Genomic DNA, 25616 nt, shown 5'->3' with positions numbered 1-25616 from the left:
GAAAGGTGGTAAAAGTCTTGCTTTGCAAGCACTTTCTAAAAATTCCAACGAGAGAACGAAAACCTTCTTGATTCATAGGATAAAAACCTGCAATACAGTAAAAGATAAGAATATTGATCAACTATGGAAAACCTCCAACTGCTCTTTCTCTCTTGATGTTGCTGTTTACTCCAGATCTAAGATATCAAACTTCGGTCAGTCGATATATTTTGTCAGAAGAAAATAAGTACTATACCCTACCCTTAGCGCATAATTTACAAATGGACTTATACATGGACGCTAATATAGCGGGGGAGGGGGTGAGGCAGAAGTATTGCATGGACTATATTATACGTACGTACGTACTGAAGTGATCTATAAACATTACACAAGTAAATGGGCTTATCTAAAGGTCAGCGTATAAGCGGTAGGGTTTTTCTGTGAAAGTGAGTTGAGTTTCACGATTGGGGTGACCTAACTGGACATACTCAGGATAGGGCTTGTACATTGGAGGGGTAGTTCACCCTACGCAAGTGTAAGAGGATGCCTCAAGACACCACACTGCACTTACTGAGATCATTCAATTCTTCTTCGTTCTGAATTTTTCTTTCCTCAAGTTTGAGACGATGCTTCTCGAGATCAGTGATGTAGGTCTCGAATTTAGTCCTAAGAATCGACAACATCCCCAGTACATGTTTCCACAAATTAATACAACGTACATGGTGGAAGCAAGATCACGGTAAATCTTCTCTTACTTGTCGAGCTCTAGTGTTCTCTTTTGTTCCACTAATGCTTCAAGCTTTGACTAGGTTAAGTATGAATATGTTAAGACTGTTAGCTACACATCTATCAACTGTGAAAAGATGGAGATAAAAGGGAGGTAAAAAGGGGGAGGGTAATTTCAAAGATAATATGAAATACAAAAGTAGGAATTTTATAAAAGTGGAAGCGACCCACCCCAACCAAAAAGGATGCATGACAAATTTCAAACACGTAGCTCACTTTAACAAGATGCATCTTTAAAGGGATGAACGTGTATGGGAACATTTGTGGAAAACCCTTTAAATTAATTTTGCACAAATGAAGCTCCGTGCAAGAAAAATCACAGTACGAGTTTCGGCCAAATAATCTGAATGAAAATCGGAAAACCGAGCCATTCCTAGGATCGAGCCAAATTATGTCATAAATTATGTCACAGTAATTTTTCACAGTGATGGAGCTTCACCAGTGGCCAAAGTTTTGGCTATGAACAATTTATATGAGCGATTTTCCAAAATGTTCACACATGTACGTAAAAGTACCCAACCGTTTGCGATTATTTTGCTCACACTCACATTTAGAAATAAGCAATTTGAAGTTCTCAAAATTTCACGACACAATATCTTTCCTACCGGTTCACTTTCAAGTCTCGCCAGTTCTTCCTCCAGTAGCTTGTTTTCGTGACTCAGCCCTTCGTTTTCTGGAATATGAAAATCATAAAATTGTACATTACAAAGTGACGATGCACATAATTTTTCAACAATACACATTTACCAGCAATAAGTGGAGCATTCTTGTTTCCTACATTAATAGAAACAGATACATGCATAAATCTTGTAGGTCACTACCAAAGGTTACAGGAATTGATGCAATGACAACTTCACTCACTCAGTTCTTCATATAGTGCTTCTGTGTACTCATCCAGATTATCTAAGTCTTGACCGTAAATAAACGCTTCGCTTTCTCAAGGTAATCAAAATACAACTGCGGTAACAAGACAAAGGTGTACATAGTGAGACATTAACAGTGGCAGAAACATCTGCTGAATACAGAGATGGATCTGGAATGATTTAGTAGTGGTTGCTTTGGTTTAGATTAGATTTTCTGAAGATACTTTGCAGGTTTTGCCCCATCATGTCAGACATTTACATTTCGCTTAATTGTTTGGTATATTAATACAATTCATTGGAAAATCAAGCATAAACATCCCATATATCTATGACTGTCACAGCCATATTAAACTAGGTACATTTGAAACACATGTTATCACATGTTATGGCATTCAGACTGCAAAGACATTTTGATAGAGATAAGATCTTACCTTGTCCTCATCATTCATGGGAAACAGACATTCGTCGATGGTGTCATTAACATTTTGAGCCAACTGAAAAAAAAAGAAGAAAAGGAAATCACGCTTTAAAATGTTTGGGCAAACTCATCAATCTTCAATTTCAATTTGTACAAAATTCAACCTTGACAAGTTCCATAAGCCAGTGAAGTGCACCAAGGAGCACTGGCCATGTGTGAGGTGAGCCAACATTGGATAATGATGTTTTATGAATGGTAAAGGGGTACCCTAGAGTCTTTAAAATTCTTGGTACTTCCTCGTCAGGTTTTTGTTTCAGTTTTGTATAGTTTTCCTTTGGACTGATATGGCTATAAAGGAACTGTAAAATACAACTGCAAAGTAAATTGCAAAGTTCATAGAGATTTCAGGCTCGGTAGGTCACAAACATTGTGTGAATTATGTTATACATTGATTACTAGAATGCAAATTGGAATATTTGTCATATGATAGCAATATGATGTTTTATATCAATGCTGCATCATATTAATGCTGTATTTGTTTCGATTGGATGCCCAGAAGCTGCATATAAATACTAGTATCAATTTGATTGTAAGACAGGATGTATGTTTTTCCAGAAAAAATTTGAATATATTTTCTCAAATAATACACACACTGGTCACCAACGTGAAATGATTCAACAGAGATCAACATACTAACGGAAAATACTTTCAGGAACTCTTTGCTCGTTGGAATCGTCATTGTCTTCATGGAGATTGGATGCTGGTAATTGTTGACCGAAAGAAACTGAACAGACAAAAACAATTCAAAAAACTACTTTTACCATAATGCCGACATTTTAGCAAATACCTGCAATATGTCTTGTATTTCTTGATGCTGATAAGCTGAAAGATAAATGGCAATACAAGTAACTTAACTGATGAAAATTGCTGTTTGTCAAATTGAAGATAAAGCATAATCTCACATTTATCACTAAGCAATCTTGATTCTTTTATCTGCATGTACGATTCACGTCCATATTGACTTGATTTTCTGCTAAAATTCAAATGAAAAAAGCACACATAACTCCCACAGTATTCACAAGTAGAAGTTCCTGTAGCACCAAGAGATAGTAAGCCAACAAAACAAATAGTTATGTTAACAACGTACTATACTGCTAATATACGTTATGGTACAAACATTTTAAATCCCATAAAGGAAACCTGCTAGCTCCAAAAGATGTTTTCGGACGCGATATGCCTGACAACCTTGCACCAGTATTAGAAAGACGACCGCCCTGACTAATCGACGATCTAGATTGCTTTTCTTTGGTCGGAATTCGGTTTCTATTGCCCTGATTTGTCGAGCCAGAAGTTGAACTCCTCATTTTATTCATTTTTTGTACGATTCGCTGAAGTAAAAAGCCAGATAACCGTCTCTCATGTACCTCGATAAACAAAAATTTCAAATTCCAAAATGCCGCTCTTTTTATTTTTATCGTCACCAGGCCACGACCAGGCCTTGGCTTGCTCGGAGTCACGGACGTTGGAAGAAGTCAAGGTCAGGGCAAGGGTCGGCACCATTGAGCTCTATAAGACCTGGAGGGGCAAAGGGGCCTGGGCCTCGTGGTCAAAAACATGGCGGTAATGGCGGATTTTGGTGGTCAAAACTTCCACTTTAAAAATTTTTTTCAATATTCACTCCCTCCTGATTTCTAATACTGTTTGTATGAACGAAAACAAGTGAGAAAAACAAAACAATTACGATACCGACAGCATATCATGTGAAATTAATATTTCAGCATTGCGTGAAAAACACAGTACAGACACACATCAAGATCGACGGTAGAGGAACGCATATTTTGGATGTAACATTTAAGTTATTTTATGACATTTTAGCCTTTTAAAAGTGAAAATCAAACGGCATTCTTTACTAGACCTGTCAATCTCGTCAAACTTATACATTATTTCATGCTTTTGTGTGTTTGACTGTTTGTAAACAGTTTGGTGCACCTATTTTTCTTGCTTCAAATGGATAAATCTGTGTAAAAATGCTCCTAAGGAAGCGAGAAAATGTTTGCTTCAGTCCTACGACATAAGTCAACTAAAAATTTACCATGGATAAGTATCATAAGTGTATTGTCATTATCTGATAAATCTACTGAAAACTCATAAAGAATGTTGAACTAGAAGAGCTACAAAAAAGAAAAAATTCAAAACACCATGACACTGTTGCTTGGTAATTTGTATTTTGTAAACAGCTTGGCAGAATCTTGGATCTATTACTGAACAGAACTACATTGATTTTCCATTGAAATTGCAAACTTGGAAACTAAAGTGCATTGGTTTCTCTGACAAAAACACTGTCTATTGCTGCATGAAGGCAAAATAGTTATTTGACAGTGTAGGTGAAGAAATTTATCAAGTTCTATAGATATTATTGTGCATTACTTACAGTTTTTTGGAATTGTGTAATATATGTCAAGAACAAGATATAATTTTTCAAAAATGCTAACCCCTTCGAGCACTACTACTCTTCTGTTTTGCTTAAACAACTTACAGCTACCAATACTAATTATTTATATGTACAAACTAACATTTGGGAATTAAACGATAAACAACTTGTTAAATCTTTGTATTTTACATCAAGCCTTTGAATTAGTTCCTTTTATCTCTTGGTAAAAAAAATATTAATGAAAGACTTACAAATCAAGTTTCTCGAAAATAGTATTTTGTCCAAAGAAACTAAATAATTGGAAAGGTCGCATGTTGAAGACAGACTTTGCTTCTTTGACTAGGTTGCTTGACCATGAGCAAATTTAAATTTGTTTACAATTTGTTTAAAGAATTCTTTTTATTGATTTCTACTAATTCTTCATAAGACAAAGAATTTCTTTGCCATCTATTTTTGCTTCCTCTACATTCAACTTCATTGTAACCAATGCATCCGATGTGAATTTGTGGATCACCTGGAATCATACCAAGTATGGATTAAATGAGATGCGACAATGATATGTTTAATTTTTCATGCATATTAATGATATAATCATAAGCTACTGTTGAACAAAAATTTCAAGGTAGAAACAAATCTTAGCACATTGTTCAACACACTACTTTCATCTTGGTTTTGAAGTATTAACCTGTTTACTATAACAATAAATATTTCATTTACAGAAACGCTAAGTAGTACTTTAAAATTGTTAGCATAAATCCAACTTTCCAATCTCATTATAATTGTCTACACCATACAGTCAGTCAAATTGAGCAGGCAAACAGTTTAATAGTTATTTTTATTATACAACATATACCATAGTTCTCATTAATTTTGCATGGCACTGCATTCAATTTCAGCACAATTCTGTTGTAAACTTTCCCTTCATCTTTTCAAAAAAAAACATGAACAAATTATGCCCCATTTTTGGGAGGTAAACTCAATTCAAATCAGGAGAGTTTAGCTTGATGCCTTGATCATGATACAAGATGGATGCAAAACTCGATAAAAATTGACAGCTTCGACACGTCTGGCGAGCGATTAAGTGAAGAACAAACAAGACTGGACCAAAATAACTTTAAATTAAAACTTAGTAGTAGAAATAATTTACTATTTTGTTTTTAACACGATACTCTTCAAGTATCGTGTTAAAAACAAAATAGTAAAACTAATACTGTGCTACTTACTGGAGTCATGAAATGTTTCCTTTTCTGTCGCTATTTCAGCGTCCGCAAACCACAGAAGTTGGCAATTTAATAAATAAATTTTAAAAAAGTGTTTATGTTAGGAAAATAAAAGTTTTGATATTTTCTATACTCGCAATTGTGGTGGTCAAATCAGGGTGGGCGACAAAAATTTTATTTCATGAGCCCGCGTCTCTCCGCTGACTTTGACCACCAAAATCCGCCATGTTTTTGACCACGCGGCCGCGCGCTAATAATTTATACTAATTTTGTTGACGTTTCCCCTCCAGTTATTATAGAACTCAATGGTCGGCATTATTGAGTTCTATAATAACTGGAGCGGCTATCTTTACTGGGGCGAGGTCGCCAAAAAAATGGCGGTGTCACAGTGATATGGGTATCCCCGTGTTTTGGGTATCCCCGTACTTAAATCACTAGTGTTTTGGGCATCCCCCGTGAGGATACCCAAAACACTAAGACCATGTCATATGGCCGAAACAAATTAAGACCATGTAGCTTGAAACGAAAATTGGTATTTCTAAAAAGGACATGTATGGAAGTAATGACCAGACATTATAAAGGTGAGATGACCAGCTATTGCTAGCTAAAATATTATGTCTTTATTGGTATTTCATGGCATCTTGTTTGAATTACGTATGAAATGCTCATAGATACCGTTGACATATAAATTTGTTGTTGTGATTATCATTTTTTTTCATTCTGTATTGCGAAGTACATTGAACGCATACTTTTGAATAGACTTGTAATTTAACAGTTTTAGATTGTCTTGAGTTCATTCAAACATAAAATGATTTATTAAAAACTGGGTAGTGTCAAAAACTGTCAACAATTACGCACATTTGTAACAATATCTTTTCTTGTGATATAATCAGACTTTTACCCCTCGAAGAATACAACATAACAAATGTTAAAACAAATTGCAATATAGTTAAAAGTACTAATAATTCAGAAGAAGAATCGACTTTCATTATCAGTCACATAACACACACTTAACCTGTTTTTACTTCTTTTGACCACAATGTGGATTACATTTCCATTTTATTTCTGCTTTTTTAAAAAATAGTTCTGGGACATCAAGGCAGTGTTTATGAAACCAGCTCTGACAACTGACACATTCAACCATGTCATCTTCATGGTTATCTTCAATAACAATAATGCCAAACAAAATTTCAAGGAAATGTCTTAACCCCACCCACCCCCCTCCCCTCATTAATGTATTCATGATCGATTTGCAACATTCTCTTTAATTGATTTAATTGATTAATCACAGATTGGTTTGCACAGACTAATGAAAACTTAATCTGCTCAACTGAAACTTAAAATCTTCAACTTAATAGCGAGCTTTAGCAAGAGTACGACTACGTGTACGAAATTTGACCGTGTAAGGGAATGGCACGAGGAAGTTCGTGATCGTTGTCGCGTCGTCAAATGGTTGTTTTAGCCCAGTGAACTCGGCATTTGAATAACTGGAATGATAACCGAAGCCAAAAATTGAAGCCAAAAAAATTTTTCGTCATCATTCGTCATCACACGTCAGGCTCTATTCTCTCGCGTGTTCATTTTAATCATTTTTAATAATTTGTCCCTTGGTAATGGTAGAGTTCGCATCTTGATCAGAGCGTAAAAATAACGAAATTTTTGGAATGAAAAGGTTCACGTAAAGTGAATCAAAGTGATAAATCGAGAAGCAAGGTGAGGTGAACTTGATCGATCTGCTCTTACGCTGCGCTTTTCCTTTAAAACATATCAAAGTCTTTAAGGTAAATGGTTTGAACCCGGGAGTATCGTTACATGTTTGTAAATGTAGATCGTCCAGGTTGGTATAGTCCTGAGAAGGACTGTTTTTGTTGTTGTTGACTGACGTTTCGACAACCTTAGCGGTAGTCATCTTCATAGTCAAAAAAATGATATGCAAAGTCTTTAAGGATATTCAATTTTTGATATCGAGATGACAACCATTTAGTATTTCAAGCACCATCAAAATCGACTAAAAATACAATCGCTCTGTAAAAAGTAAAAATGCGAGTTATAGACTCAATATTTTTTATGAAACTGGATATTCAAGTTTCTTTTTTCTTCGGAAAAAAGATCTTTAAATCCATTGAAATGACAAAAAAAAGACAAACACTGTCTGACACCGTTTGAAAATTTACCTTCCGACGAAAGAAAAATTTATGCTTGAATATTTTCTCGTCATATTTTCTATTTTATTGTCTTTTTAGTCAATTTTCAGTTGGCTTTTCCTCGTTACAAGTTGTAAGTTACAACGAGCTCACTGTAGTAAAGTTTCAGCTGTAAAAAATAACCTTTTGCGAGGAGTTGGCCTCGTGTGTTGTTTGTCGTGATGTTGTTTATATGTTTAAGCTTTCGCAATTTGTATTCAAATTTATATTGGCCGTGTGTGTTTGGCACTCAGGGGAATGATACTGACGTACAAACCGCGTGAATATTCGACTTTGAAGGACTGAAACTGACGTACAAGCCGCGCGAGAGACTAGGACTTTGGCTTCAACTTTTTATCTATAAAATGTATTGTCGTTATCATTCCAGATATATATATATATATGGAGTTCACTGTTTTAGCCGTAAACAACAGAACGAGCTTTTTCCTGTGAAAAACACCGCATTTTGAGAAGCAGCTACGGCTCTATTTGTTAATAATAATATCGATGAATTCGTAATACTGATTTAGCGTGGGTATAGGACTGTTTAGAGAGAAAAATATTCATTATTCTACCTTTTATAGATTGTATATTTGCATTACTTTATTGTCTTTTTATAATTCACTTTGCGTCCCAGATACATGGAAGTTTTGCAGGTCGTATTTTCGTTTTTATTGTAAACCTGCGTTCATAAAAAGATACTGAAATAAAGCTTGGAAGGTCAAAAAAAGTATTGTAAACTAAGTTCTTGCACAATAAATAAATATACCTACTTTCGTTTCTTTAAAAGACATCATAGATATCGTACTCAGATTGATGACGGCTACGAGTTGTTGATGTCACAATGTTTTCGCGCCAAAATGACGTAATTCGTACTCTTTGCTAAAGCTCCCTAATGAAACTTAAGCAAACCAATCGACGCATGCGTTGTATTTTTGTTGTGTTGTAATGATTCTACTACGTCATCAGCTATGGTCGTGTCAGAGTTGTACGAGAGAGAACATACGCATGCGCAAGTTAGCCAGTTGTGTACGTCTTGTCGCAAGCGAAGCTACGGAAAAATTTAGGAAGGATATTTATTCATTATAATCCTTCCCATCCATAATACAATTTCTCACAGGATCTTCTAAAAAGGATACAATCGCTAATTACAGATAAGTTTATCGTTTTCCTTACGTTATTGTTCATAACTTTTGTTCCATTTATAATAGAAACAATTAAAGTATGTCATCCGAATCATTAACCGATGACGAGCACGCCGTGTCTGAATTTTATGAAATCAGCGCGCCGCAACGGCCTGATAGTGCTCCCACTAGCGGTGACTCACGTTTATACTCATTGCTTTCGGCTATGGAGGCTAACATGTCAGAAACGAATAAATATCTGAAAGGTATATTTGACGAGCATAATGCCGCCAAAAAGCGACCACGTGCGTCTATTGAAAACAATGAATTATTGATAATAGACGAAGCCGAACAAGGCGAACAGCATGAGTACTCGGCCCCAAAGAGGGCAAAAATTGCCACAAAGTCTGGGCACAATTCTGACGGCAATGACCGCTCATTTGACCAGCAAAGTCCTGAGTCTGAAAGTACTGAGGGAAACTCTGAGATTGTGCATGAATCAGACGATACTTTGAGTTTATTCGGAGGACCAGAAATTGATTCAGAAATTGAAAACGCGGTCGATAACGATGATCTTATTTCTGAAATTGCTCAAACACTATCTTCTAAGGAGCAAACCGGGCCCCCCATTTCAGAAAAATTGGCAAAAATCATAAACGCCAAGCTTAGCGAAAATTTTGACGTTACCAAATTAAAAGAAATTCTTAATAAGTACCCTCGACCAAAAATTGCGAGCAAATGTATGTGCCGAGAATAAATCAAGAAATATGGCAAAAAATGAAGCCATTTACTAAAAAAGGGGATATCAAAATGGCGAATCTACAAGATTCCACCATCAAAGGTTTATCAGGGCTTGCTTGTAGCATTGACAACCTTTTACAATGCAGGGAAAATAAGACAATTCCAAATTATAGAGCTCTTATACCAACACTGCTTGATGTAACTGCTTTATTTGGCCATGTATGCAAAGAACTTTCATACAAGCGCAAAGAGGCAATTCGGCCCATACTTCATCCTGATTTTAAACCGCTCTGTGCAAGGACTCACAAAGTGGGCCCTCTTTTGTTTGGGGAAGACCTAGCAAAATGTGCTCAAGATATTCGAAGCTCTAGTAAGACAGTAATGAATCTTATACCCAATCCAGGCCAACGGGCTCAAACTATTTTTACAAAACGGTTTTCATCAACCCAATCACAGGCACGCAAGCCTTTTTTATACCAACAAGGGAGGGCACAGTTCCCTCCCAGAAAACCCCAAACATTCACAAAGAACTAGAGTTATTAAAAAATCAGTTAACACAATTTTCAGAATTTGTTGAGCATGTACTTAAACCTTATTTGACCAGAAAAGTTAATTCATTTCAGGCTGGTCCAATTAAACTATGCCACAATGAATGGGCAAAGGAAGAAACAATGTAATTGCGGATAAAGAGTCAAGAAAATTGTACCGTGAAGGTGAATGGAGAAGGTGAAGGTGAAGGTGAAGGTGAAGGTGAATTTTTTTTCAAAAAATTCTACAGGAAAAAGCCACAGGCATTTTGGTAATACCAAATTGGCCAACACAACCTTGGTATCCCCTAATCGAACCAATACTTTTACAACCTCCTCATGTTTGTCCACCGTCGCAAAACCTGCTCAAACTACCAGCTGCACCAACAGAAGTGCATCCACTAGTAAAAAAGCTAGAGTTGAAAATATGTCTTGTGTCAGGCAACAACTTACATCAATAGGTGTCTCTCCAAGTTCAGCAGAGATAATCATGGCCTCTTGGAGAAAGGGAACAAAAACCCAATACCAAACTTATATAACTAAATGGAGTCAATTTTGTGTTGCTACAAAATGTGAATTTTTTAATCCCTCTATTACCACAATCATTCAATTTTTAACTAACCTTTTTCATTCAGGGCTATCTTACTCTGCTATAAATTCTGCACGCAGTGCATTATCTGCCATAACCCAGACCAACAATCGAAACAAATACAGCATTAATATGATGCAGCATTGATATAAAACATCATATTGCTATCATATGACAAATATTCCAATTTGCATTCTAGTAATCAATGTATAACATAATTCACACAATGTTTGTGACCTACCGAGCCTGAAATCTCTATGAACTTTGCAATTTACTTTGCAGTTGTATTTTACAGTTCCTTTATAGCCATATCAGTCCAACGGACACAAATAAAAAACTAAAAGAAAAACCAGAAGAGGAAGTACCGAAAATCTTCAAGAGTCTTGCTTACCCCTTCACCATTCATAAAACATCATTATCCAATGTTGGCTCACCTCACACATGGCCAGTGCTCCTTGGTGCACTTCACTGGCTTATGGAACTTGTCAAGGTTAAATTTTGTACAAATTGAAATTGAAGATTGATGAGTTTGCCCAAACATTTTAAAGCGTGATTTCCTTTTCTTCTTTTTTTTTCAGTTGGCTCAAAATGTTAATGACACCATCAACGAATGTCTGTTTCCCATGAATGATGAGGACAAGGTAAGTTATTATCTCTATCAAAATGTCTTTGCAGTCTGAATGCCATAACATGTGATAACATGTGTTTCAAATGTACCTAGTTTAATATGGCTGTGACAGTCATAGATATATGGGATGTTTATGCTTGATTTTCCAATGAATTGTATTAATATACCAAACAATTAAGCGAAATGTAAATGTCTGACATGATAGGGCAAAACCTGCAAAGTATCTTCAGAAAATCTAATCTAAACCAAAGCAACCACTACTAAATCATTCCAGATCCATCTCTGTATTCAGCAGATGTTTCTGCCACTGTTAATGTCTCACTATGTACACCTTTGTCTTGTTACCGCAGTTGTAATTTGATTACCTTGAGAAAGCGTACGAAGCGTTTATTTACGGTCAAGACTTAGATAATCTGGATGATTACACAGAAGCACTATATGAAGAACTGAGTGAGTGAAGTTGTCATTGCATCAATTCCTGTAACCTTTGGTAGTGACCTACAAGAACACTAGAGCTCGACAAGTAAGAGAAGATTTACCGTGATCTTGCTTCCACCATGTACGTTGTATTAATTTGTGGAAACATGTACTGGGGATGTTGTCGATTCTTAGGACTAAATTCGACACCTACATCACTGATCTCGAGAAGCATCGTCTCAAACTTGAGGAAAGAAAAATTCAGAACGAAGAAGAATTGAATGATCTCAGTAAGTGCAGTGTGGTGTCTTGAGGCATCCTCTTACACTTGCGTAGGGTGAACTACCCCTCCCATGTACAAGCCCTATCCTGAGTATGTCCAGTTAGGTCACCCAAATCGTGAAACTCAACTCACTTTCACAGAAAAACCCTACCGCTTATACGCTGACCCGTAGATAAGCACATTTACTTGTGTAATGTTTATAGATCACTTCAGTACGTACGTACGTATAATATAGTCCATGCAATACTTCTGCCTCACCCCCTCCCCCGCTATATTAGCGTCCATGTATAAGTCCATTTGTAAATTATGCGAAGGCTAAGGGTAGTGTATAGTACTTATTTTCTTCTGACAAAATATATCGACTGACCGAAGTTTGATATCTTAGATCTGGAGTACACAGCAACATCAAGAGAGAAAGAGCAGTTGGAGGTTTTGCACAGTTGATCAATATTCTTATCTTTTACTGTATTGCAGGCTTTTATCGTATGAATCAAGAAGGTTTTCGTTCTTTCGTTGGAATTTTTAGAAAGTGCTTGCAAAGCAAGACTTTTACCACCTTTCTCGTTAATTTCAGCTGAGCTCGGGATCAACTTTACTTTACGTAAATTAAAGTTGATCCCGAGCTCAGCTGAAAACGCCTGTGGCAATGATCACGAGCTGCAGTTGAGCGGTGGTAGATTGTCGTTGGATGTTCGAGGTCATTTAACGGTTTGTCAATATTGCAATTACATTGTACTTACGCGAGTGGACGGTTTGACGCGATCAAAAGCCATGCTGCGTGCACTGGAATTCTAGTTCGTCCTCAAACCAGCTTTTTAGGAATGTCTACACCTGATTATATCAATTACATATTAGGTTAAAATAATAAGAAAAATATTGAGCTGTTTCTTCTGCAAACGTACATCTCTAATAATGGCATGCTTCTTCCTGTGTCATGTTGTCTAAATATTGCGGTGTGCTGACCTGGCTTTCCGGAATTGTGGTAAAAAAACCCATATTACCGCTTCGTTACCGCAAAGGAACTTTTGTCGTAACCTGACGCGATTTTTTTCGAGAGATTTTGTGGTAACACGTGGCTTACACGTGCAGTAGAATTGTACGATTGATATATTTAATTCAGTGGTGTAGACATGTACGTTGTTGAACTACAGCAATGTTTTTATAGCTCAGTATGTTTGCTTTGAATTGGTTTCAATGAAATTTTGGTTTTGGTTTCTTTTCAACATGATCTTAGGTACTAAATACCTATTAGAAATTTAGAGGTAAGAGGTCTGAAATCTCTATGTAAAATTAGCGTAAAACTCGTTACTGTGGTTTTTGAGTAACCAAAATTGGTTTTTGGGGTAACCAAAACAGCCTGCTAACGGCGGGCGTTCTCATGTCCAGATCTGCTCGCCGTTCATTGGCCATTACGAAAAGTTTCCGTTTTTTCGTCATCGAGGAAGAGGCGAATAACCATCCATGGATTTTTTTTCAGACCAAATTGACGCGTTTCAAGCAGCAAATTACGAAGGAAACACATGTCGAATGATAACCACATGTTATCATTCGTAAATTGTATATCATATTATTGATGATATACAATTGTCGAATGATAACATGTGGTTTGGTTTACAGTGATATGGGAGAGTACAAAAAGCAAAAGATTGTTATGAACGAGCAATACTAAAGAAATTAACATTGAAGCTTTCATGGCCTACTTAAATTACACGGCCTGATATCTTGCCACAGTAAGGTCAAAAATGCAAGGCCATTGAATTTTCCGGCGGTGCTCTTCGAAATTTTGATCTTCTTCCTTCAAAATTGTTCATTGGCCTTACTTTATGGTATAATCTTGTAGCTAAAAGTCTAGCGATCATTTCAAGAGTTTATTGGCTGAAATTGGTCCTTTTTTCGCCGAGAAATCAAAGTTTATAAATTGGTGCGATCGGCGGTTGTTTTGGTAATCACGCGCTCGTCTTCGTTCGAAAATTTTAGCTCTTAAATCTATCGTGGATTATCTATCTTTGGTATCTACGTGTTCCTGGTACTCTCCTCTACATTTCTACAAGATTTTTGGAGTCCGTGAATTAAAGAAAAAATTTACACTAAAGTCCTAACAACAACAGTTGTATATAAAAAAGTTTAATTATATTCTTGATAATATTCAATACAAACATTTGTATTTTCAAGTTTTCAATAGTCATTTAGTTACTGGAACAGTTTTTTTTGTTAGCTAAGAAACTTGTATGGAACTTTTACAGTGTATATGAGATTAGTACGTTTGTAATCTATCTACTTTGAAGTTGTAAAGCTCCTTAAAATGAGTGAAGTGTTTGCTGGGTCATTTTCATGAAAATAAATCCATATCTTAGAAGAACCATGACAATTTTACATCACTTTTGTTGAATGCTGAAATGACCAGAAGACTACTTTGTCATATGAGGATGCAGTTTTTTCTGTATTCATTTTGGTAACTCATAAAATACATTTTTTGTTTATATGTTTTGTAGATGGGTTAATTGCTTGATAATTGTTAATCGATTCATTATTTCTTCTTGTTTATAGTTGGAATTACTCCCCTACGTAATGTAATAACTTATTTTAATTCTATATTTTCATTCGATGGAGGTATTCACCGATAGTTGTGATGTTGAATTTGATGATCTCACTTTCATTTAAATTTAACTTTTCTGAAATCAGTTTGCAGTAAGATTATTTATGTAGCTGGGAGCTAGGATTAGACGCAAAAAAATGTATTTCAATGTCATAGAAGTAAAAGACTCCGATTGTCCTTGTCTGGCTAGCCCATTATTTAGTTATTAAAATACCAAGATCGAAATTCTTTTCTTTAGCTTTTAAGGCTGACCCAGTATCAATAACTGCTGAATCATGCAAAATTTAAACGTCTGCTGATCACGAAAATTGTAATTTAAAGGGCACACGGGGATTTTCCTTGTCCCTCTAGGGGTACAGTTTGGGTTAGGGATCTTCGAAGATGGCTATAGACAGAAATCAACCGAAGCCATTGTGTACTTTTGAAGACAATCGTTTTAATTGTCAAAGTATCAACAAAACATTTTAAAGCGTGATTTCCTTTTCTTCTTTTTTTCAGTTGGCTCAAAATGTTAATGACACCATCGACGAATGTCTGTTTCCCATGAATGATGAGGACAAGGTAAGTTATTATCTCTATCAAAATGTCTTTGCAGTCTGAATGCCATGACATGTGATAACCTGTGTTTCAAATGTACCTAGTTTAATATGGCTGTGACAGTCATAGATATATGGAATGTTTATGCTTGATTTTCCAATGAATTGTATTAATATACCAAACAATTAAGCGAAATGTAAATGTCTGACATGATAGGGCAAAACCTGCAAAGTATCTTCAGAAAATCTAATCTAAACCAAAGCAACCACTACTAAATCATTCCAGATCCATCTCTGTATTCAGCAGATGTTTCTGCCACTGTTAATGTCTCACTATGTACACCTTTGTCTTGTTACCGCAGTTGTATTTTGATTACCTTGAGAAAGCGTACGAAGCGTTTATTTACGGTCAAGACTTAGATAATCTGGATGATTACACAGAAGCACTATATGAAGAACTGAGTGAGTGAAGTTGTCATTGCATCAATTCCTGTAACCTTTGGTAGTGACCTACAAGATTTATGCATGTATCTGTTTCTATTAATGTAGGAAACAAGAATGCTCCACTTATTGCTGGTAAATGTGTATTGTTGAAAAATTATGTGCATCGTCACTTTGTAATGTACAATTTTATGATTTTCATATTCCAGAAAACGAAGAGCTGAGTCACGAAAACAAGCTACTGGAGGAAGAACTGGCGAGGCTTGAAAGTGAACCGGTAGGAAAGATATTGTGTCGTGAAATTTTGAGAACTTCAAATTGCTTATTTCTAAATGTGAGTGTGAGCAAAATAATCGCAAACGGTTGGGTACTTTTACGTACATGTGTGAACATTTTGGAAAATCGCTCATATAAATTGTTCAGAGCCAAAACTTTGGCCACTGGTGAAGCTCCATCACTGTGAAAAATTACTGCGACATAATTTATGACATAATTTGGCTCGATCCTAGGAATGGCTCGGTTTTCCGATTTTCATTCAGATTATTTGGCCAAAACTCGTACTGTGATTTTTCTTGCACGGAGCTTCATTTGTGCAAAATTAATTTAAAGGATTTTCCACAAATGTTCCCATACACGTTCATCCCTTTAAAGGTGCATCTTGTTAAAGTGAGCTACGTGTTTGAAATTTGTCATGCATCCTTTTGGTAGGGGTGGGGGTCGCTTCCACTTTTATAAATACATACTTTTGTATTTCATATTTTCTTTGAAATTACCCTCCCCCTTTTCGCCTCCGTTTTATCTCCATCTTTTCACAGTTGATAGATGTGTAGCTAACAGTCTTAACATATTCATAATTAACCTAGTCAAAGCTTGAAGCATTAGTGGAACAAAAGAGAACACTAGAGCTCGACAAGTAAGAGAAGATTTACCGTGATCTTGCTTCCACCATGTACGTTGTATTAATTTGTGGAAACATGTACTGGGGATGTTGTCGATTCTTAGGACTAAATTCGAGACCTACATCACTGATCTCGAGAAGCATCGTCTCAAACTTGAGGAAAGAAAAATTCAGAACAAACAAAAATTGAATGATCTCAGTAAGTGCAGTGTGGTGTCTTGAGGCATCGCGCGAGTGGACGGTTTGACGCGATCAAAAGCCATGCTGCGTGCACTGGAATTCTAGTTCGTCCTCAAACCAGCTTCTTAGGAATGTCTACACCTGATTATATCAATTAAATATTAGGTTAAAATAATAAGAAAAAAATTGAGCTGTTTCTTCTGCAAACGTACATCTCTAATAATGGCATGCTTCTTCCTGTGTCATGTTGTCTAAATACTGCGGTGTGCTGACCTGGCTTTCCGGAATTGTGGTAAAAAAACCCATATTACCGCTTCGTTACCGCAAAGGAACTTTTGCCGTAACCTGACGCGATTTTTTGCGAGAGATTTTGTGGTAACACGTGGCTTACACGTGCAGTAGAATTATACGATTGATATATTTAAATCAGTGGTGTAGACATGTACGTTGTTGAACTACAGCAATTTTTTTATAGCTCAGTATGTTTACTTTGAATTGGTTTCAATGAAATTTTGGTTTTAGTTTCTTTTCAACATGATCTAGGTACTAAATACCTATTAGAAATTTAGAGGTAAGAGGTCTGAAATCTCTATGTAAAATTAGCGTAAAACTCGTTACTGTGGTTTTTGAGTAACCAAAATTGGTTTTTGGGGTAACCAAAACAGCCTGCTAACGGCGGGCGTTCTCATGTCCAGATCTGCTCGCCGTTCATTGGCCATTACGAAAAGTTTCCGTTTTTTCGTCATCGAGGAAGAGGCGAATAACCATCCATGGATTTTTTTTCAGCCCAAATTGACGCGTTTCAAGCAGCAAATTACGGAGGAAACGTTTCGCTACGACGCAGACACATTGAAGCTTAAGGAAAAACTTGACTTGGTATTCTTGTCAATATATGTGTTCATGCTTCTTTATTTTTCATATTTTTCATGAAGTTGGCTGGATTTTATGAAAAAATCCTAACATTTAATAATCATAGGTGCAGGAGCAAATAAGCGAAAAGCAATATGATATACAATTGTCGAATGATAAGACTGCCACCGTGGAAAAAGAATTGGCCTGGAACATAAAGGTGTGTTAATGAGTAAGGGAAGTGTTTCTCCTAACTGTCTGTTCCTGCAAATACAGTAGACCCCGATAACTCGAACTGTTAGACGAAACGAAAATTCGTTTGATTTAGCGGTCTTACTGTGTAAAACTCCGCGTTTTCACCTCGCGCTCCGGCCAAGCAAAATCCGGCTCCGACTGCTGTTAAAACAGGCTCCGTTAGAAAGTTTATTTGCCGGATTTTTCGAAGGATACCGTTTCTCTGTAACTCGCTTTGACGTCATTGATGATGAAGAAGATATTGCGGCCTGACTCACCATCGATTTATAGTAAAAAAATAGTTATTCTTGGACTATCTTGTTACCAATGCAACAATCAAAATACAACTGCGGTAACAAGACAAAGGTGTACATAGTGAGACATTAACAGTGGCAGAAACATCTGCTGAATACAGAGATGGATCTGGAATGATTTAGTAGTGGTTGCTTTGGTTTAGATTAGATTTTCTGAAGATACTTTGCAGGTTTTGCCCTATCATGTCAGACATTTACATTTTGCTTAATTGTTTGGTATATTAATACAATTCATTGGAAAATCAAGCATAAACATCCCATATATCTATGACTGTCACAGCCATATTAAACTAGGTACATTTGAAACACATGTTATCACATGTTATGGCATTCAGACTGCAAAGACATTTTGATAGAGATAAGAACTTACCTTGTCCTCACCATTCATGGGAAACAGACATTCGTCGATGGTGTCATTAACATTTTGAGCCAATTGAAAAAAAAAGAAAAGGAAATCACGCTTTAAAATGTTTGGGCAAACTCATCAATCTTCAATTTCAGTTTGTACAAAATTCAACCTTGACAAGTTCCATAAGCCAGTGAAGTGCACCAAGGAGCACTGGCCATGTGTGAGGTGAGCCAACATTGGATAATGATGTTTTATGAATGGTGAAGGGGTAACCAAGACTCTTGAAGATTTTCGGTACTTCCTCTTCTGGTTTTTCTTTTAGTTTTTATGTGTGTCCGTTGGACTGATATGGCTATAAAGGAACTGTAAAATACAACTGCAAAGTAAATTGCAAAGTTCATAGAGATTTCAGGCTCGGTAGGTCACAAACATTGTGTGAATTATGTTATACATTGATTACTAGAATGCAAATTGGAATATTTGTCATATGATAGCAATATGATTAAAATATTGCAATGATTAATAATATTATAAGTAATATTATAATATTATTATATTATTCTATATAACCAAAACAGCCCGCCGTTAGCAGGCTGTTTTGGTTACCCCAAAAACCAATTTTGGTTACTCAAAAACCACAGTAACGAGTTTTACGCTAATTTTACATAGAGATTTCAAACCTCTTACCTCTAAATTTCTAATAGGTATTTAGTACCTAGATCATGTTGAAAAGAAACCAAAACCAAAATTTCATTGAAACCAATTCAAAGTAAACATACTGAGCTATAAAAACATTGCTGTAGTTCAACAACGTACATGTCTACACCACTGAATTAAATATATCAATCGTATAATTCTACTGCACGTGTAAGCCACGTGTTACCACAAAATCTCTCGCAAAAAATCGCGTCAGGTTACGGCAAAAGTTCCTTTGCGGTAACGCAGCGGTAATATGGGTTTTTTTACCACAATTCCGGAAAGCCAGGTCAGCACACCGCAGTATTTAGACAACATGACACAGGAAGAAGCATGCCATTATTAGAGATGCACGTTTGCAGAAGAAACAGCTCAATTTTTTTCTTATTATTTTAACCTAATATGTAATTGATATAATCAGGTGTAGACATTCCTAAAAAGCTGGTTTGAGGACGAACTAGAATTCCAGTGCACGCAGCATGGCTTTTGATCGCGTCAAACCGTCCACTCGCGCGATGCCTCAAGACACCACACTGCACTTACTGAGATCATTCAATTTTGTTTGTTCTGAATTTTTTTTCCTCAAGTTTGAGACGATGCTTCTCGAGATCAGTGATGTAGGTCTCGAATTTAGTCCTAAGAATCGACAACATCCCCAGTACATGTTTCCACAAATTAATACAACGTACATGGTGGAAGCAAGATCACGGTAAATCTTCTCTTACTTGTCGAGCTCTAGTGTTCTCTTTTGTTCCACTAATGCTTCAAGCTTTGACTAGGTTAATTATGAATATGTTAAGACTGTTAGCTACACATCTATCAACTGTGAAAAGATGGAGATAAAACGGAGGCAAAAAGGGGGAGGGTAATTTCAAAGAAAATATGAAATACAAAAGTATGTATTTATAAAAGTGGAAGCGACCCACCCCCCACCCCCCCTACCAAAAAGGATGCATGACAAATTTCAAACACGTAGCTCACTTTAACAAGATGCACCTTTAAAGGGATGAACGTGTATGGGAACATTTGTGGAAAATCCTTTAAATTAATTTTGCACAAATGAAGCTCCGTGCAAGAAAAATCACAGTACGAGTTTTGGCCAAATAATCTGAATGAAAATCGGAAAACCGAGCCATTCCTAGGATCGAGCCAAATTATGTCATAAATTATGTCACAGTAATTTTTCACAGTGATGGAGCTTCACCAGTGGCCAAAGTTTTGGCTCTGAACAATTTATATGAGCGATTTTCCAAAATGTTCACACATGTACGTAAAAGTACCCAACCGTTTGCGATTATTTTGCTCACACTCACATTTAGAAATAAGCAATTTGAAGTTCTCAAAATTTCACGACACAATATCTTTCCTACCGGTTCACTTTCAAGTCTCGCCAGTTCTTCCTCCAGTAGCTTGTTTTCGTGACTCAGCTCTTCGTTTTCTGGAATATGAAAATCATAAAATTGTACATTACAAAGTGACGATGCACATAATTTTTCAACAATACACATTTACCAGCAATAAGTGGAGCATTCTTGTTTCCTACATTAATAGAAACAGATACATGCATAAATCTTGTAGGTCACTACCAAAGGTTACAGGAATTGATGCAATGACAACTTCACTCACTCAGTTCTTCATATAGTGCTTCTGTGTAATCATCCAGATTATCTAAGTCTTGACCGTAAATAAACGCTTCGTACGCTTTCTCAAGGTAATCAAAATACAACTGCGGTAACAAGACAAAGGTGTACATAGTGAGACATTAACAGTGGCAGAAACATCTGCTGAATACAGAGATGGATCTGGAATGATTTAGTAGTGGTTGCTTTGGTTTAGATTAGATTTTCTGAAGATACTTTGCAGGTTTTGCCCTATCATGTCAGACATTTACATTTCGCTTAATTGTTTGGTATATTAATACAATTCATTGGAAAATCAAGCATAAACATTCCATATATCTATGACTGTCACAGCCATATTAAACTAGGTACATTTGAAACACAGGTTATCACATGTCATGGCATTCAGACTGCAAAGACATTTTGATAGAGATAATAACTTACCTTGTCCTCATCATTCATGGGAAACAGACATTCGTCGATGGTGTCATTAACATTTTGAGCCAACTGAAAAAAAAAAGAAGAAAAGGAAATCACGCTTTAAAATGTTTTGTTGATACTTTGACAATTAAAACGATTGTCTTCAAAAGTACACAATGGCTTCGGTTGATTTCTGTCTATAGCCATCTTCGAAGATCCCTAACCCAAACTGTACCCCTAGAGGGACAAGGAAAATCCCCGTGTGCCCTTTAAATTACAATTTTCGTGATCAGCAGACGTTTAAATTTTGCATGATTCAGCAGTTATTGATACTGGGTCAGCCTTAAAAGCTAAAGAAAAGAATTTCGATCTTGGTATTTTAATAACTAAATAATGGGCTAGCCAGACAAGGACAATCGGAGTCTTTTACTTCTATGACATTGAAATACATTTTTTGCGTCTAATCCTAGCTCCCAGCTACATAAATAATCTTACTGCAAACTGATTTCAGAAAAGTTAAATTTAAATGAAAGTGAGATCATCAAATTCAACATCACAACTATCGGTGAATACCTCCATCGAATGAAAATATAGAATTAAAATAAGTTATTACATTACGTAGGGGAGTAATTCCAACTATAAACAAGAAGAAATAATGAATCGATTAACAATTAGCAAGCAATTAACCCATCTACAAAACATATAAACAAAAAATGTATTTTATGAGTTACCAAAATGAATACAGAAAAAACTGCATCCTCATATGACAAAGTAGTCTTCTGGTCATTTCAGCATTCAACAAAAGTGATGTAAAATTGTCATGGTTCTTCTAAGATATGGATTTATTTTCATGAAAATGACCCAACAAACACTTCACTCATTTTAAGGAGCTTTACAACTTCAAAGTAGATAGATTGCAAACGTAATAATCTCATATACACTGTAAAAGTTCCATACAAGTTTCTTAGCTAACAAAAAAAACTGTTCCAGTAACTAAATGACTATTGAAAACTTGAAAATACAAATGTTTGTATTGAATATTATCGAGAATATAATTAAACTTTTTTTATATACAACTGTTGTTGTTAGGACTTTAGTGTAAATTTTTTCTTTAATTCACGGACTCCAAAAATCTTGTAGAAATGTAGAGGAGAGTACCAGGAACACGTAGATACCAAAGATAGATAATCCACGATAGATTTAAGAGCTAAAATTTTCGAACGAAGACGAGCGCGTGATTACCAAAACAACCGCCGATCGCACCAATTTATAAACTTTGATTTCTCGGCGAAAAAAGGACCAATTTCAGCCAATAAACTCTTGAAATGATCGCTAGACTTTTAGCTACAAGATTATACCATAAAGTAAGGCCAATGAACAATTTTGAAGGAAGAAGATCAAAATTTCGAAGAGCACCGCCGGAAAATTCAATGGCCTTGCATTTTTGACCTTACTGTGGCAAGATATCAGGCCGTGTAATTTAAGTAGGCCATGAAAGCTTCAATGTTAATTTCTTTAGTATTGCTCGTTCATAACAATCTTTTGCTTTTTGTACTCTCCCATATCACTGTAAACCAAACCACATGTTATCATTCGACAATTGTATATCATCAATAATATGATATACAATTTACGAATGATAACATGTGGTTATCATCGACATGTGTTTCCTCCGTAATTTGCTGCTTGAAACGCGTCAATTTGGTCTGAAAAAAAATCCATGGATGGTTATTCGCCTCTTCCTCGATGACGAAAAAACGGAAACTTTTCGTAATGGCCAATGAACGGCGAGCAGATCTGGACATGAGAACGCCCGCCGTTAGCAGGCTGTTTTGGTTACCCCAAAAACCAATTTTGGTTACTCAAAAACCACAGTAACGAGTTTTACGCTAATTTTACATAGAGATTTCAGACCTCTTACCTCTAAATTTCTAATAGGTATTTAGTACCTAGATCATGTTGAAAAGAAACCAAAACCAAAATTTCATTGAAACCAATTCAAAGTAAACATACTGAGCTATAAAAACATTGCTGTAGTTCAACAACGTACATGTCTACACCACTGAATTAAATATATCAATCGTATGATTCTACTGCACGTGTAAGCCACGTGTTACCACAAAATCTCTCGCAAAAAATCGCGTCAGGTTACGACAAAAGTTCCTTTGCGGTAACGAAGCGGTAATATGGGTTTTTTTACCACAATTCCGGAAAGCCAGGTCAGCACACCGCAATATTTAGACAACATGACACAGGAAGAAGCATGCCATTATTAGAGATGTACGTTTGCAGAAGAAACAGCTCAATATTTTTCTTATTATTTTAACCTAATATGTAATTGATATAATCAGGTGTAGACATTCCTAAAAAGCTGGTTTGAGGACGAACTAGAATTCCAGTGCACGCAGCATGGCTTTTGATCGCGTCAAACCGTCCACTCGCGTAAGTACAATGTAATTGCAATATTGACAAACCGTTAAATGACCTCGAACATCCAACGACAATCTACCACCGCTCAACTGCAGCTCGTGATCATTGCCACAGGCGTTTTCAGCTGAGCTCGGGATCAACTTTAATTTACGTAAAGTAAAGTTGATCCCGAGCTCAGCTGAAATTAACTGAAAGGTGGTAAAAGTCTTGCTTTGCAAGCACTTTCTAAAATTCCAACGAAAGAACGAAAACCTTCTTGATTCATACGATAAAAGCCTGCAATACAGTAAAAGATAAGAATATTGATCAACTGTGCAAAACCTCCAACTGCTCTTTCTCTCTTGATGTTGCTGTGTACTCCAGATCTAAGATATCAAACTTCGGTCAGTCGATATATTTTGTCAGAAGAAAATAAGTACTATACACTACCCTTAGCCTTCGCATAATTTACAAATGGACTTATACATGGACGCTAATATAGCGGGGGAGGGGGGGAGGCAGAAGTATTGCATGGACTATATTATACGTACGTACGTACTGAAGTGATCTATAAACATTACACAAGTAAATGTGCTTATCTACGGGTCAGCGTATAAGCGGTAGGGTTTTTCTGTGAAAGTGAGTTGAGTTTCACGATTTGGGTGACCTAACTGGACATACTCAGGATAGGGCTTGTACATGGGAGGGGTAGTTCACCCTACGCAAGTGTAAGAGGATGCCTCAAGACACCACACTGCACTTACTGAGATCATTCAATTCTTCTTCGTTCTGAATTTTTCTTTCCTCAAGTTTGAGACGATGCTTCTCGAGATCAGTGATGTAGGTGTCGAATTTAGTCCTAAGAATCGACAACATCCCAGTACATGTTTCCACAAATTAATACAACGTACATGGTGGAAGCAAGATCACGGTAAATCTTCTCTTACTTGTCGAGCTCTAGTGTTCTTGTAGGTCACTACCAAAGGTTACAGGAATTGATGCAATGACAACTTCACTCACTCAGTTCTTCATATAGTGCTTCTGTGTAATCATCCAGATTATCTAAGTCTTGACCGTAAATAAACGCTTCGTACGCTTTCTCAAGGTAATCAAATTACAACTGCGGTAACAAGACAAAGGTGTACATAGTGAGACATTAACAGTGGCAGAAACATCTGCTGAATACAGAGATGGATCTGGAATGATTTAGTAGTGGTTGCTTTGGTTTAGATTAGATTTTCTGAAGATACTTTGCAGGTTTTGCCCTATCATGTCAGACATTTACATTTCGCTTAATTGTTTGGTATATTAATACAATTCATTGGAAAATCAAGCATAAACATCCCATATATCTATGACTGTCACAGCCATATTAAACTAGGTACATTTGAAACACATGTTATCACATGTTATGGCATTCAGACTGCAAAGACATTTTGATAGAGATAATAACTTACCTTGTCCTCATCATTCATGGGAAACAGACATTCGTTGATGGTGTCATTAACATTTTGAGCCAACTGAAAAAAAGAAGAAATCACGCTTTAAAATGTTTGGGCAAACTCATCAATCTTCAATTTCAATTTGTACAAAATTTAACCTTGACAAGTTCCATAAGCCAGTGAAGTGCACCAAGGAGCACTGGCCATGTGTGAGTGAGCCAACATTGGATAATGATGTTTTATGAATGGTGAAGGGTAAGCAAGACTCTTGAAGATTTTGGTACTTCCTCTTCTGGTTTTCTTTTAGTTTTTTATTTGTGTCCGTTGGACTGATATGGCTATAAAGGAACTGTAAAATACAACTGCAAAGTAAATTGCAAAGTTCATAGAGATTTCAGGCTCGGTAGGTCACAAACATTGTGTGAATTATGTTATACATTGATT

At 36.3% G+C, this 25616-nt stretch overlaps 4 protein-coding genes and 1 long non-coding RNA gene across 5 annotated transcripts; 2 read left to right on the top strand and 3 right to left on the bottom strand.

Moving 5' to 3' along the window:
- Positions 1-135: 135 nt before the first annotated feature.
- Positions 136-25369, bottom strand: LOC124453828 (kinetochore protein NDC80 homolog). Its single transcript, XM_047004677.1, has 8 exons — positions 25331-25369; positions 21346-21408; positions 20909-21008; positions 20795-20821; positions 20653-20720; positions 20008-20057; positions 19826-19918; positions 136-176 (listed from the first exon to the last, which is right to left on the bottom strand). The coding sequence occupies exons 1-7, from the start codon at positions 25343-25345 to the stop codon at positions 19831-19833; spliced, it is 411 nt and encodes a 136-aa protein (XP_046860633.1). The 5' UTR covers positions 25346-25369; the 3' UTR covers positions 136-176; positions 19826-19830.
- Positions 256-1572, bottom strand: LOC124453835 (kinetochore protein NDC80 homolog). The gene is made up of 4 exons (XM_047004683.1): positions 1513-1572; positions 1371-1438; positions 735-784; positions 256-645 (listed from the first exon to the last, which is right to left on the bottom strand). The coding sequence occupies exons 1-4, from the start codon at positions 1565-1567 to the stop codon at positions 528-530; spliced, it is 291 nt and encodes a 96-aa protein (XP_046860639.1). The 5' UTR covers positions 1568-1572; the 3' UTR covers positions 256-527.
- On the bottom strand, positions 1703-3507 carry LOC124453824 (kinetochore protein NDC80 homolog). The gene is made up of 6 exons (XM_047004670.1): positions 3247-3507; positions 3009-3079; positions 2894-2928; positions 2744-2830; positions 2211-2405; positions 1703-2122 (listed from the first exon to the last, which is right to left on the bottom strand). Exons 1-6 carry the CDS (start codon positions 3417-3419, stop codon positions 2021-2023), a joined length of 663 nt encoding a protein of 220 aa, XP_046860626.1. The 5' UTR covers positions 3420-3507; the 3' UTR covers positions 1703-2020.
- Positions 10968-16897, top strand: LOC124453827 (kinetochore protein NDC80 homolog). Its single transcript, XM_047004676.1, has 7 exons — positions 10968-11351; positions 15284-15346; positions 15684-15783; positions 15871-15897; positions 15972-16039; positions 16626-16675; positions 16765-16897. The coding sequence occupies exons 1-7, from the start codon at positions 11337-11339 to the stop codon at positions 16880-16882; spliced, it is 441 nt and encodes a 146-aa protein (XP_046860632.1). The 5' UTR covers positions 10968-11336; the 3' UTR covers positions 16883-16897.
- On the top strand, positions 20729-25250 carry LOC124453841. Its single transcript, XR_006951218.1, has 2 exons — positions 20729-20860; positions 24703-25250. It is a non-coding gene; the product is annotated as an uncharacterized LOC124453841 (long non-coding RNA).
- Positions 25370-25616: the final 247 nt, after the last annotated feature.

Source organism: Xenia sp. Carnegie-2017, unplaced genomic scaffold (genome assembly GCF_021976095.1).
Source record: "Xenia sp. Carnegie-2017 unplaced genomic scaffold, XeniaSp_v1 HiC_scaffold_26, whole genome shotgun sequence".
Classification (NCBI taxonomy): domain Eukaryota; kingdom Metazoa; phylum Cnidaria; class Anthozoa; order Malacalcyonacea; family Xeniidae; genus Xenia; species Xenia sp. Carnegie-2017.
Note: the sequence above shows the minus strand (reverse complement) of the source record. Positions and strands in the feature narration are given on the sequence as shown.